Source organism: Bacillus rossius, chromosome 3 (genome assembly GCF_032445375.1).
Source record: "Bacillus rossius redtenbacheri isolate Brsri chromosome 3, Brsri_v3, whole genome shotgun sequence".
Lineage (NCBI taxonomy): Eukaryota > Metazoa > Arthropoda > Insecta > Phasmatodea > Bacillidae > Bacillus > Bacillus rossius.
Window position 1 is genome coordinate 94340864 of NC_086332.1, and position 14239 is coordinate 94355102.

Here is a 14239-nt window from a genome sequence, read left to right on the forward strand (position 1 = left end):
AATAGGAAGGTTCGTATATGTTGACTCTAATTTCATATAGTCATTTATTCAGCCATTCAAATTCATTTCCTTCATTTCCTCACTTTTAATAACGTTACATACGCCTTATACAAATCTGGCCTCAGCCCTCTATTTAGCTCGAAGCTTTCGCTTTCTTTTCTAGCCCCCCTGTCTTTGAAAACACTTTTTCACGATGGGGCGTCCAGCCCACTCTCAAGGGTCGCGGACATCTTGTCGTCAACCTACCTCCCATGGCATTCTGAACGCCGGATACAAAGCTGCTCCGAATAGCAGAGAGGAAAAAAAAGTCTGTATGAACTATGTTTTAGAGGGATTCGAGCCAATGACAAGGTTCCGATTCATACTCTGTTATCTGACACGTATATTTATTTTAATATTTTTCTTTTCTTATCCCTAAGGCTGCGTAATGTAACTACAGATAAAAATACTTATGTGTAACAATGACTTAAGATATATCAGAACGTTCGCCCTGAGTATTTAAGTTGTAAACAAAAAAAATTGAAAGCATCAAATCATTTAATGAGAGTCTAAAGGCAATTAATATGCTAATTGTAAATATTAATAATCAATAAAAACTATTTTGTGGGTTTTAAAATTTATTCGTTTACATATATATTTTCATCAACTTGAAAACTGGATTGTTCAAAATACGAAGTTTTTTATGTGATGAAAGTATAATTTATTTTAAATACAAATTATTTTCATGATGTTTATTAGTTTGTTATATATTCGTTTTCTTTTTACCAATCACTGGTTAGTTTTTAGAAATAGTTACGGCGCAATTAGTGTCAGTGTACCTACAAAACCTATTTCCAGGAAAAAAGCAAGCACGTAAGCAAATATAGAATTTAAAACTGCAAGAAAACTAACATTTGGTACAATAAATTATAGTCAACATTTCATTAAGTTGTCAAACAAAATTCTTGTTTATCTGTAGTAAGGTAAATTTGATAATTGAAACATTTATATTAAAAAATTACATGGTTAAAAATAGTAGTACTCTTTTTACTTTTACAGTATACCCTTCTACCGCAATCATAACAAATTTTTGGTTATGCGTTTTATGATACTAATATATTATTTACTGTTATTTACAAAGCACAAAATTGGCAAAATCAAAACCATCGTAACAATTCCATACACGAATTTGTATTTAATTAACTGGGCTATCCGACCTGTTATCCACACTTTTTGAACCTCTTGACAAAACACTTTTTTTTTTTTATGTGCCAATACGATTTATCTGAGAAAAATAAAGTAGCATAACGATTGAAGTTTAACAAACATTTATGATGCATTTATTACAAACCAATATTTTTGAACTTCAAATTCTATATACACATCTTGTAAATAGTACAACTATTTTTTTTTAACGGGGTGGGTAATGTTTAGTAAACATGATATCGTTAGAGACAGAAACACACATTAATACTATTCAGGTATATTGCAGAAGGTATTGGCCATGGCTTGCAAGTAAAATCTAACTCTTTTTATACCTAAAGTAATTTACAGAAACCATGGGAAACATGAATCGGTATGACTGGTTCGGAATTCTAGCCCAGATTTTTAATACCGTGTCACTTTGCTTTATTGGCAATGATATATTTTAGTTATTGTAACGAGGCTAACACTTCAACATTATTATAAAAACATGACAACATAAAAAGAATCCTTTCGGCACCTCCTACAGGCGTGAGTAGATTTATAAGGAATTATTTATTTTGGAAATGTTCTGAAAACTTTAACAAATTCCTGAAACAATTACAAATTTGAATGTACCTACTATATGAATTATATGTTCACCAATATTTAAAAAAATATATCTATTAAACATTTTATTATACTCCAAGCAGTGAATATATATTAAATGGTCTTTTTCTCAACTGAATGCATCCAGCATTGAATGTATAAACGAATTTATTATTATGCCTCCTGGTGGTTATGCAATTGGTTTAAACCTTCAAACAGTTTTTTTTCCATCATTCGCACAAATACGTGGTCGTATGAAAATTTTGTTTTGACAAAGATTTGTGGTAACAGTCAGATAGTCAAAAATAAATATGACTAAAATTTTTAATTCGCTCCTTGTGTATCTTAGGCCATTTAGTAAAAATTAAACTTCAAAAGCTCTGTTACTAACAAAATGTCACGAAATATTGATAAACATAAACGATCAGTGACGTTGATATTTTTGATTTAAAATATACCAATATGCTGGTAGTGCCACAGAAAGCTGTGCTCACCTCTCGCAAAGTTATGAGCGCCTGATACCCAGCTCGCCTGAGCGCTCCAGCGCAGCGCGTGGACGCTCCCTGTCACCCCCAAGGGTCCCGGGGGAGCTAGCCAATGAGGACAATGGGGCGGGCCCATACTTGGCGGTAGGTCTTGTGGAGGGAGTTCAAAGCAGTGAAGGGGAAGCGGTCGGTGATCTGCACATGTCGTGCAACTGCGAACCGACCGATAGCGCATTGGTAGAGCGTGCAAGTTAAATGATAAATCAAATTTAAAAATAAATAAATTCGGTAGCATTTTCAAATCGTATAGTTAAATGACCAAATGAATGCTTTGAATTGTTTCGATAAAGTGACTAATTAAGTTTAATTTTATAGTTGTATCATAAAAACATATACATTTAATCAGACCCCTTTTCCATTATCTTCTTTTTTACTTAATATTACTTGATTTTCACAAAAGCATAGCCTGAAAATTCAATTTTTACTAAGTTAAAAATTTCACAATTTTTTTACATACAGTATATAAATACACCTTTGTCGCATAGTACTTATATGAAAAAAAAAACAAAAAAACAAATATATATTCCCTAGGCTACATAATTTTAGATTCCACTGCTGAAATGTTCGCAGCCTTTCAGTATTTGGTAAAATTACAGCAATGTGTTTATTTCAACTCATATATGTAAATTCTTTGGTCGAAAACTATGGAGGAATTCTTTCTTCTCTTCTGATATACAAATTTTCATGTACATTTTTATACCTATGGGGATGCCAGACGATACGGCAAAAACTAAACATTGTGTAAGACGGATTTAATCGCAACCTAAAGTGTATCTGCTGGTCGATATCATTAGATTTATTTAAAACAAATATTAGACCTATTCTGTAAATTGTGCTTATGAAAAGGTCGTTACCACAACGTCGAAATACCATAACGCCGAATGTCAAAATTGACCACAACGCCGACAGTTAGAAAACTGCTGTGTACCACAACGCCGAAATAACAACTGAATGAATTTGTGTGTGTTTCTTAAATGTACCTTAACACCGAAATACCACAATCAAACCTAACCTTACCTAACCTAGCGTAATATAACCTAACCTAACTTAACCTAGCCTATTCTAGCCTAGCCTAACCTAACCTAATTAGTCTAACCTAACCTAGTCTAACCTAACATAACCTTTGTGGCAGTCCTGCAATTAAATTTTTCGGCGTTAGTGTATTTCGGCGTTGTGGTAATTCGGCGTTGTGGCACACAGCAGTTTTCTAGCTGTCGGCGTTGTGGTCAATTTGGCATTTCGGCGTTGTGGTATTTCGGCGTTGTGGTGTGTCCCCCATTTCTTATGAAATATTGTTGGTAATTACTTTTATTAAACTTATTTTACTTTTTAATAGTTTATTTTGTGTTAGTTTATTACGTGTTGTTTAACTTATAAACCTTTGAGTAATTGTAATAAACAATTATTTTTTGAAGTAATAACCTAGAAACAAAGTTAAAGATAAGTGAAGTCATAATCATAAACTAAAGCCCTACGTTAAAGAAAACCACCTCATATTCCTATCAATTGTTTGTTTAAATATGAATAATATACGGACATTTACTTTCTTGTAAATTTCTTTAGCTACAAAGTTAATATAAAGTAATATGTATATATTATATAATAACTAATACCTACATAATTTTTAAAATTTTATTTTTATTTTTATTTAAAAATAAATTCTAAAAATTTCTGTATGCCTAAGTAGTATGAAATAACAGAACAAATTAGCAGAAAAGTATTAAAAGTCATTAGAAAACTTGGAGAAATAAATACTATTAACTATAGCATTTTTGCATTAGGTAATGCAGGCCTATATATAATGAAACAATTAATTATATACACGATTAAAACATAAATTCTAATGACAGAGTCTAAAACAAGTCTTGGCCTTCATGATTCGTTTTTTGGCATCATGCACTTTACCGTTGTGCCACAGGCACACATAACCTACAACCTTGAGACGTTACCTCATAAATATAATGAAGCTAGTTTAATCACGAATTATTAAAGTTGTGTATATTTTCATTTTAAAATTATTTATGTTTATAAAATATACTCATAGGACACACCAATTTATTTGTTACGTTTCCCGATGTCCAGAAATGTGAACATATGCACGTGCGTGCTGCCACACGCGCAAGTCCGCCATCTTGACAGCTTCGGCTCCGTGGGTGTAGCAGGAACGATAATGCAATTTCCCAGCATTCAACACAAGTGTTACCGCCTGGTAGACCGCAGTGCTCGTAGGCTACGACAAGTAGGCGGGAGCCTTGATGTCGCCTACCCGTGTTTTTTTACATTTGAAAATACCGATACTGGTGGAAGACGGGATGTCGTGAGCGAGAGTCACGACAAGACGACGCAAATGCATTTCAGAATCGAGCTCCTGTCCCATCATGCTTGGAATTTCACTGTGTTAAGTCTCACATGTGTCTTCTCTGTTAGAAATTACAGTGCATTTGCGAACTTTTCAACGAAGAATTAAACTCAAATAAAAAAAGTTCTTCGTATTTTCAAATAACTGAATCTTCGAATAAACTACGCCGTATTTAGACTTCAGAGTTGTTTATTTCGTTTTAAACAATGTTAAACACACACATGGGCAAAGCAAAGTTTGTTCTTACTGTAGAATTTTCAGTTTTTGAATGTTTTGTCAATATAACAAGAATATACTTTTGGACTCGTGTTCAAAGTTAGTGAACATAGTGTCCGTAAATTCACGAAGATAGCCGTAAATTTACGATAATTTGAAACAAGCGTTCTTCGTGAATTGAAGGTGAAATTTTTTTGACAGTGTTAAAAGTTTGCCAGTTGGTGTAGGGGCGTATATAACTTTCAAGGTGAGGTTCGAATGCCTGCTGCGGACCAGCCAACACTGCATTCTGCTCTGCAGACTGGGCTGGAGACTCGCGCGCACTGACCCAGCAGCAGGACGGGCCCGCAGCAAGCGGCCTCCACTTCTTCATGGCCCGCACTCTTCTCACTGCGGTGAGACCAAATGAAAATGGATTCGTCCTGGCATTTCGTCTGTATTTCTTGGGTGTCAGAAACATATTATTACTTAATCACAACAACAACAAAAAAAAAAAAAAACTTTGCACTTTTCTGTTGCATCAGTTTGAAGAAGTATTAGAGAAATATATCTTACCTTGAAGTATGTAAGTGTGACTTAAATGAACTTATTGTAAACTTAAGTCGCTTAATGAAGAGACTTGCAAACGAGCATTCGATACGATGAATACTACTCTTACTTTTCACACGACGCAAAGAAGCATGTAAACTTCAGCATTGAAAAAAAATAATTCTTAGAAGGGGAAGAATACCAGGAAAAAGGTAGCGGATGGACACTTATGCATATGGTTCGCTTTAAACTGAGAACAATTAGACTATTCTCAATGAAAAAATATACTGCACAGTAGTTTGCTTGATTATTATGCAAAACACTATGTGTAATGAGTGGGTATACTTGTAGAAAAATAGAATTTTGATTGTCTGGCGTGATGAAGTACGTACGTAATCTCGCCTAGAGATGAAACCTGAACCCTGACTTTAATGGTATCAGTCTAAATTCAGTATGTGAGGTAGTGTTTAATACAATACATTTATAATATGCATTTTAAACATTATTTACGTTTTACACTGACTAGAGATCAAACTAAGAACCGAAGTAAATAAAGTTAGTAAACTTACTAAAAGGTAAATTTTAAAATAATTTGTAATTTTGCTGTTTAGAGGGCTGACAAGATGGCAGCCACAATCATGCCTGACTACCTGGTGATCGGCACTATTGCACTGTAGCGCATAAAAAGCGAACCAAGATGGCGAAAGACACTAGCCCACTCTAGCAAACGACAAGAGAAACTAATATGTGGGTCAATATGGTTGCTGTGACGACATAACGGCGAGAATGATAAACGCCTTCTTATAGGAAGTGGGGCGTTAGTCTTCTTGTGGACATCGGAGAGGTAGGATATGTCACCATATTTTTAAGAGTGCATTTTTCGAGGATGGAACCCCAAACTTCCGCCGTATGTGACCTTAATTTATTTATTATTAATTATAATTTTTTATTAAATTATAAAAACTAAATAAGTCTCTCGTCGGGATCGAACCGAGACTACGAACTCAATTAAGTAAGCACCTTTTGATTTCTTTTTGTGCCAAAGTTTAAGGTAAAATTCATGTCTTTTTATGGGGTATTTTGTGGACAATGACACTTATCCGTGGAAAATTGCCCTTTTCTTTGGGAAATGATCTCTCTGAAGTTTAACAGAAATTTTCAAATAACACAATACTTTCCCGCTCATAATATACATATTTGAGGTAATTATAAGGGATTTATTTCAATTTGGATTAAGTTGGAATTGGGTTCAAACCCAATAAATGTATAATGTTTACATTAACAAAATGGCGGAATCTAATATTGCACCTCAGCTAATTCTGTGCCTGGAGCCTCACAATTATACTGCTTAAGCTGATTATGATAGACATATTTTGAACAGATATTATTGAGCACGATACATTAAATGAAAATACAATATATTTATTTTTTATTTATTTCTAAGTTTACTTTTTAAAGTTTTTATAATTTTTATTAATGTCATTTTTACTGTCCAGAAAATATAGCGAAGTTTTAAAATTTCAACTGGGTAGCAATTTATTTTTGATGTAACTGTCAAAAATTCTATACCCAAATTGGAGTTAAATCAAGTACATTAAGCTTTCGCCTTTCCTTATCTTCCAAGCCAAAACCTTGGGGGGTTTGGGATTTAAAGTATTTCGGGGATAGATAATTAATTTTTAAATCTTAGTAATTTCACCCAGGTGAATATCTCTATAACGCTAAATATTTATAAATATTTATTATGCCATACACAACATCAATATAAATTTAAATGACAAAATTTTAAACTAAAATATATAATATAAATATTATTCAAGAAATATGACTAACTTATAAATTTAAAAAACCGTATAAACGATCTTCGCTGATGAGAAGATACATCCCATACATATATTTGTTATCAACATTTTAACTTTTTTTTGTGATATTACCTATATATTTTTTTCTGAAAGTAAAATATACTTTAAAATTGAATTTAGGGTAACACAATTCTGGTTTAGTTCAAATTTTTATTTATGAAATACATTAATTACCTTTCGAAAGATAACATTTATGACAAACAATTATGTACATGAATAATATTATTAATAAAACATTGTCAGTGAAGTTTCTTACCACATTGATTCTGAATCAGTGCTAAAAATCACAGACGTGTTCATACATGATATACATATCTCTGGCTACTACTTTGGCCTCTGTTTGGGTATGTGATAAGATATCCGTGAGAAGAGAGTGGATAGGTTCACACTGCGCTAGGGCTGTGGTATTAACAACAACATATTTACCTTAGCAGAAGCAGCCCATTATAGACATGGTTTCGACGAGATAATCTGCTGAAGCTACATTGTTTCACCTAATTAGAGAGATAAGAAGCTTCATCTGTAAGCTTTGTTGGTTTAAAAGACTCAGTCCTGTCATTAGTTAAAGTTTGGTGATTTAGCAATGCATTTGGAATCAATAACAAAATAAATATTTATTTTATTTGTTAGAAAACTAACCAGTTTCTCATTGTGATGGGAGATATGATATTGTTGTTGTTTATGATTGCGAAAATTATCTTTGAACGTCAGAGAAAATATACAGTCCTGGGAGCTTGTTGTGTATAAAAATTAGCAATAATTTCACCGGCAATGGCATAAAAATCAAGACTAAATATTAAAAAAAAAATTTGGTCACTTTAAATTGTGGCAGTGGCTAAGTATAGGTTTATATTCGATGTTGTTACCACGCTTTTATTAGCTTGATCTGTATGTATGAATGAATAAAGTCTTTCCATTCAATTTTTACCCAACTTTTGACGTCTGAATGTGCTGAAATTTTGCATAAATATAAAGAACCTCTGACACTACAATATTCTGATAACTTAAGACCTTAGTGTTAAGGGGGTGTTGGGGGGGGGGGGTCAGGGGATAAAAAAAACCTAATTTCGAGCTATGGGTAATAACCATGCTTTTTGTGTATCCACATGTGGTCAGGTTATGGTGGGAATTCCCCCCGTGATCGACTGTACTCCGAAGGGGGGGGGGGGAGGGGTTAAAAGACCCAAGATTTGGAAAATTAAATAAAAAAATCAATGCTTTTTCAATTTGGAATGTTTTTGATACAAAAGGTCGGGTCATGGTGAAAAAATTTGCCGCGGGAGGAAAGGGGAAGACCCTAAATTTCGAAAATTAAAAAAATTTATTCTTTACAATTTAGAGTGTTTTTTTTTTAGCTTGGGTTATGGTGGAAAATGTACTCGGGGTTAGTTAATGACAATATGGATATTATATCTGAAATTATCTGGCCATTCTTCCGGCGCGATCAAGTGTATGATACGGACATTCCATCAGTCCGTGTTGATTTCGGCACAGATGGTGTACATATAATTAAACTAATAGTTCTTCAGTTTACAGCGAAATACAACTATGGTACTGCTGAAAGGCGAACGGTGCCATTAAAACTAAGTTGGGTATCTACCGTGCATAAAATGCAAGACTGCACTGTAGAATATGCAGTTGTTTATTTGGGATCGCGTCTCTTTGCCGCCGGGCTGGCTTATGTAACTCTTAGTCGCGTATTGTCATTGGATGGTCTCCAAGTAGAAGAACGTGATTGCTCTAAAATAATAAAAAAATTTCCATGTAATGCTGACGCATTATCTGAAAAGACTAGATTATGTGATCATTAATGACTAATTTTAAGTTCATTTTAACAAATAAATACTTTAATCACTCATATTTAGTATTTTTAATTTGTTTCAATTACTAAAATTAAATATTGTTATTTTATTTTGATACTAAAAGATAAAAATAAACTTATAGTTTAAAAAACTGAAAACCTCGCTTTCACCGTTGAATAAACTAAAAATTAAAAAAAATAAAATTTAAATTTAAGTTATTTGTCCAACAGCCAATTAAATGTACCACTCTGCATAACTGAAAACGTGGGGTGCTCTTATCTTTCATTTTTAAAACGACTATATTAATAATAAGTGATAAAAGTTTAAGACAAATGATATCAATCACCCTCTGGGCGTTGATCCGGGGGTAGAGGGGGCAGGGGCCCCGGGCACCCTGGAATTAAGAAGCCCCTCACTAAAGGGGGCTTGCTTTCATTTGCAAAAGCGTGACTGTGAAACGTTTTTAATGTCAGAAATATGTATTACGAAAAACTTTTTGTATATTTTACAGTTTTCTATTTATTGTATGCATTTAGGCCAAAACATGGGCAGTGTTCAGCATATGGGTACTGCATCCAGATATGACGTGTCGGTTAACCCCACGTGCAAAATTATAGGGCCACAGACAAACACCACCCCCCCCCCCCAATACAGCGAATTTCCACAGGCCCCACTTGCGAATCCTACAGATTTGCGCACCTGGAAGACCCAATTACTAATTTAAGTTAATTTTTTTATAAAGCTCATATATTCATTTTCGTAATGTCTTTATCCTAAAATTTTCGAATTTTCTATATTCTAAAATTTTCGCATTGACTATAAGTTATCCTAAAGTTAGTGATATAAATCTATTACAAATCATATTGTTAATACTGATAGAAAATTTAAGACAAACGATATCGAGAACCCCACGTTTTTAGTTAGAGCTGTGGTGCATTATTTGGCTGTTGGTGAATAAATTTAAATTTGAATTTTATTTTTAGTTTATTCAATGATAAAAGCGGGTTTTTCATTTTTTTTAACTCAAAGTTTATGTATATGAAACTCACGTATTTTGTATTAATAATAAATATATTCGTCTGTCATATGAATAATAGATTATTGTACTTTAGTTTTAAATTACATATAACTAAAGAGAGACTAAAATGCGATAAATTTTTGAATGCGATGTAGAATTGTGTTTAAACGAAAATTGACGAGTTTTGGTTAACAGAACCAACCATACGTGTGTACTTTTGAAACGCATTTTTATAACTTTATTTAAATAATTACAACACTCTGACACTAACACAATTAACCAGAATATCTTTTTTTCTTTCTGAAGAGTAGGCAACACTTAATTTCTGCTCGTATTGAGGCTGATCTAATCGGGCGTAAGATGCAGTAGATCATTACGCGCACTGTCACAATAAAGTGTCTCCAGGAATAATTTTTTCCGACAAAAGTTGTTTCGTGTTACCAATTTGACGTGATGCCCCAAAAGTCAGATATTGCTAATATACATATCACGTAAGTTAAATATTCACGTAGTGTCACAATTATAGTCCGAGATTGCAAGTGTAGAAGCAGTTGAAAGAATAAATTTTTTTAAAAATAATAGCGCATTTAATTTGAAAGGCTCCAGAGAGTTTCTAACTTATGTAAATGAAGAAAGACATGCTCTCTTGGTTGTTCATCCCCTTCGAGGTTCCCAATTACTAGCGCATCTACACGAGGTCTGATGGGGCGTATTATTTCATGTGTAAAGATATAACGCATGCAGTGATGAATATTTGTTCTGTGTCTTCATCTGCGCCAAATTGTACATGAGACCAAAACCAAGAGTGCAGAATTCACGATCTTAAAAATGTCTGCGCTTTGAATCACATCAAGAAGTTTTTACTCTATGATATTGTTACGGGGATACTAGAGGTGGTGCAGTGAGGCGGGCCAGTCGACTTGGCGCGCCAGCCAGCAGGGCGTTCAAGGGGATGTCTTCCCTTCAGGACATTGGCACCCGTCCCTCTGCGGGAATCCGATAAGGAGCGGCGCCTCTCTTCCTATCTCTCGAGTGTTTCTCAGAGCCCCGACTGCGTGAAGTGGCGTAACTAGGACACCATTGTTCTCGAGGCTTCGAATGTTAGGTCGACTCTGATGACGCGACACTACGAGAGGGCTACGAGACCTTCCCAGGCTGGGACCTGGCAGGTAGTTAAGACGGAGGACGGCCTGCGGCGAGTAGTGGGAGAGAGAGAGGCTGTGGGGACACCTGTGAGAGCAGTGGAGTGAAGAGTTGGTGGCCCCTTGGTGAGCGATACGGCGAGCGACAGGCCTCGTGGTGCATCCGGGTGTTGTGTGTGCGGCGGACGAGTGAGTAGTGCAGGCAGGGTGCTGATACAGTGGTGCCCGGTAAGATATAAGCAGTAGAGAGAGCCACTGTCCAGCCGAGCTCCAATGGGGATAATAAATTATGGTAAGGAGTGATTAATTTGTAGACAAACAATTAAATTATTGTAACTTAACGAATACAGCAAACATTAGGTAACAAATAACACTCTAGTCAGTTGATTGGGCTATCCTTTCCGGACCTGTAATATCCACTTCTAATAATAATATTTCAGTAATATAATGCCGAAAGAGGGTAACGGAAGAATATTTTAAGGTTAACGATTTCTAACCTTCACAAAGAGAACTTTAAATGACCTGCGAATAGTATGTCATAGATCTGCGTGATGGTGTCTACGTTTTTTTATAGATGTGAATAAAAAACACTTGTTACTTATAACTCTACATTAATTAATAACTCAAATAAATGGCGACTACCAAAATATTGATTTTATAGGTGATTTTATGCAATATAACTGATCCATTAATGTTTATTGTATGTTTTGGATATTGTCGATTACTTGATTCCTGGGAAAGTGCGGTTTTATAGATAGATTCTTAACAATCTCATATTATCATTGCAAGCACAGCCAACGAGTTCCTACCGCTAACTAATCTAAAGTACGTTAACAAGTCATAATAAATTTATTTACGTCTTCATAATAATTTTGTGTATTTATTCTCATGTATATTAACAGAAATATTATACACAAAATATAACTTCAATAGAAAGATAAGTTAGTGTTTTTATATTAGTCTATTAAAATTAACATAAAATATTTTAATATACATTTCAAAATGTTGCATAGCAGCTTTTTAAGAATAAAAGAGACTGCTAAGGAAAATCCTTAATTCTTAATAAGTTGTAAATTATTTGTTCTCATTTTATTCAATGTTTTAACAATATTATGAATGTAGATTGGAATGAAGTTATTTGAAAGTGCCTATACTTATCTTCTCGAAAACAAGGTTTTATATTTTAATATGTTTATTGAACTATTCCAGTATTACAAAGAATACTAAATGTCGTATAAAAATTTCATTGTGTTAAAAAATTGCATTAAAATGTAATTTATTTTTACAGGTAACTGCAGCATGTCATGCAAATATAAAGCGAATATATCTTAAGAATAGTCAATAACATTCATAAATAGCATGATAAGTAATATCTGGATAGACATACAACATTTATACACCACACCTACTATACATTTTTACACATATTTAAATGTACTTATGGCTCAGGTAAAATTAAGAAAATTTTAAAGGATTATAACTTTGACATATTATTTGTAAATGAAAATTAGTTAGAAGCATAGCTGATAGTTACTAGGTGAAATTTTTACATTCTAACGAAAGTTATGACTTTAAAAAAGAATGTTTACAAATGAAGTGATTTTGTTCGTTTAAAAGTTAACGATGCACTTTCACATTTAAAATTCTAAAAAATTTAACTTCGTGGTGAAGTAGTACGTACGCCATCAAGAATGCTACAAAGCACCGTCAGCTATGCCACCAAAACACGCAGGGAGCTGCCGCGAAACTCTGAAACGATCTGGAAGTAAGCGCAGCAACAAAGAGAGAGGAATATGTCTTCTATTTGTTGTTAGTCCGGAGAGAGCGTGTTGTTCTCCACGTGGCAGCGCCGCCTCTAGAGCCACGCGTGGTAGGCGACCACCAGGGCCGTGACAGCGAGGCACGCCGGCGCGAAGCCCATCATCCTGCCTGCACACCGCACCACACACATGCTTGCCTGGGCAATACACGCAATACTTGACTCAACACCACACTGCATATATGATGTATGCCTGCACACCACACCACGCACACACGTTCCTGTACAATACACCACACAATACTTGCCTCAACACCACACAGCATACATGATGTATGCCTGCACACCGCACCACACACATGCTTGCCTGGACAATACACACAATACTTGCCTCAACACCACACTGCATACATTATATATGCCTGCACACCACACCACGCACACACGTTCCTGCACAATACACCACACAATACTTGCCTCAACAGCACACTGCATACATGATATATGCCTGCACACCGCACCACACACATGCTTGCCTGGGCAATACACACAGTACTTGCCCCAACACCACACTGCATATATGATATATGCCTGCACACCACACCACGCACACACGTTCCTCCACAATACACCACACAATACTTGCCTCAACAGCACACTCCATACATACATTATACTATATGCCTGCACACCGCACCACACACATGCTTGCCTGGGCAATACACACAGTACTTGCCCCAACACCACACTGCATATATGATATATGCCTGCACACCACACCACGCACACACGTTCCTCCACAATACACCACACAATACTTGCCTCAACAGCACACTGCATACATACATTATACTATATGCCTGCACACCGCACCACACACATGCTTGCCTGGACAATACTCACTATACTTGCCTCAACACCACACTGCATACATGATATATGCCTGCACACCACACCACGCACACACGTTCCTGCACAATACACCACACAATACTTGCCTCAATACCACACTGCATACATTATATATGCCTGCACACCGCACCACACACATGCTTGCCTGGACAATACACACAATACTTGCCTCAACACCACACTGCATACATTATATATGCCTGCACACCACACCACGCACACACGTTCCTGCACAATACACCACACAATACTTGCCTCAACAGCACACTGCATACATGATATATGCCTGCACACCGCACCACACACATGCTTGCCTGGGCAATACG

General features: G+C 35.2%; 1 protein-coding gene across 1 annotated transcript in view; it reads right to left on the bottom strand.

Moving 5' to 3' along the window:
• Positions 1-9754: 9754 nt before the first annotated feature.
• The window catches only part of LOC134531038 (uncharacterized), a 78446-nt gene continuing 73961 nt past the window's right edge, over positions 9755-14239 (bottom strand). Inside the window, exon 5 of the mRNA XM_063366530.1 lies at positions 9755-13171. Coding sequence (XP_063222600.1) covers positions 13098-13171 — 74 coding nt within the window. The 3' untranslated portion in view covers positions 9755-13097. The remainder of the gene's footprint in view (positions 13172-14239) is intronic.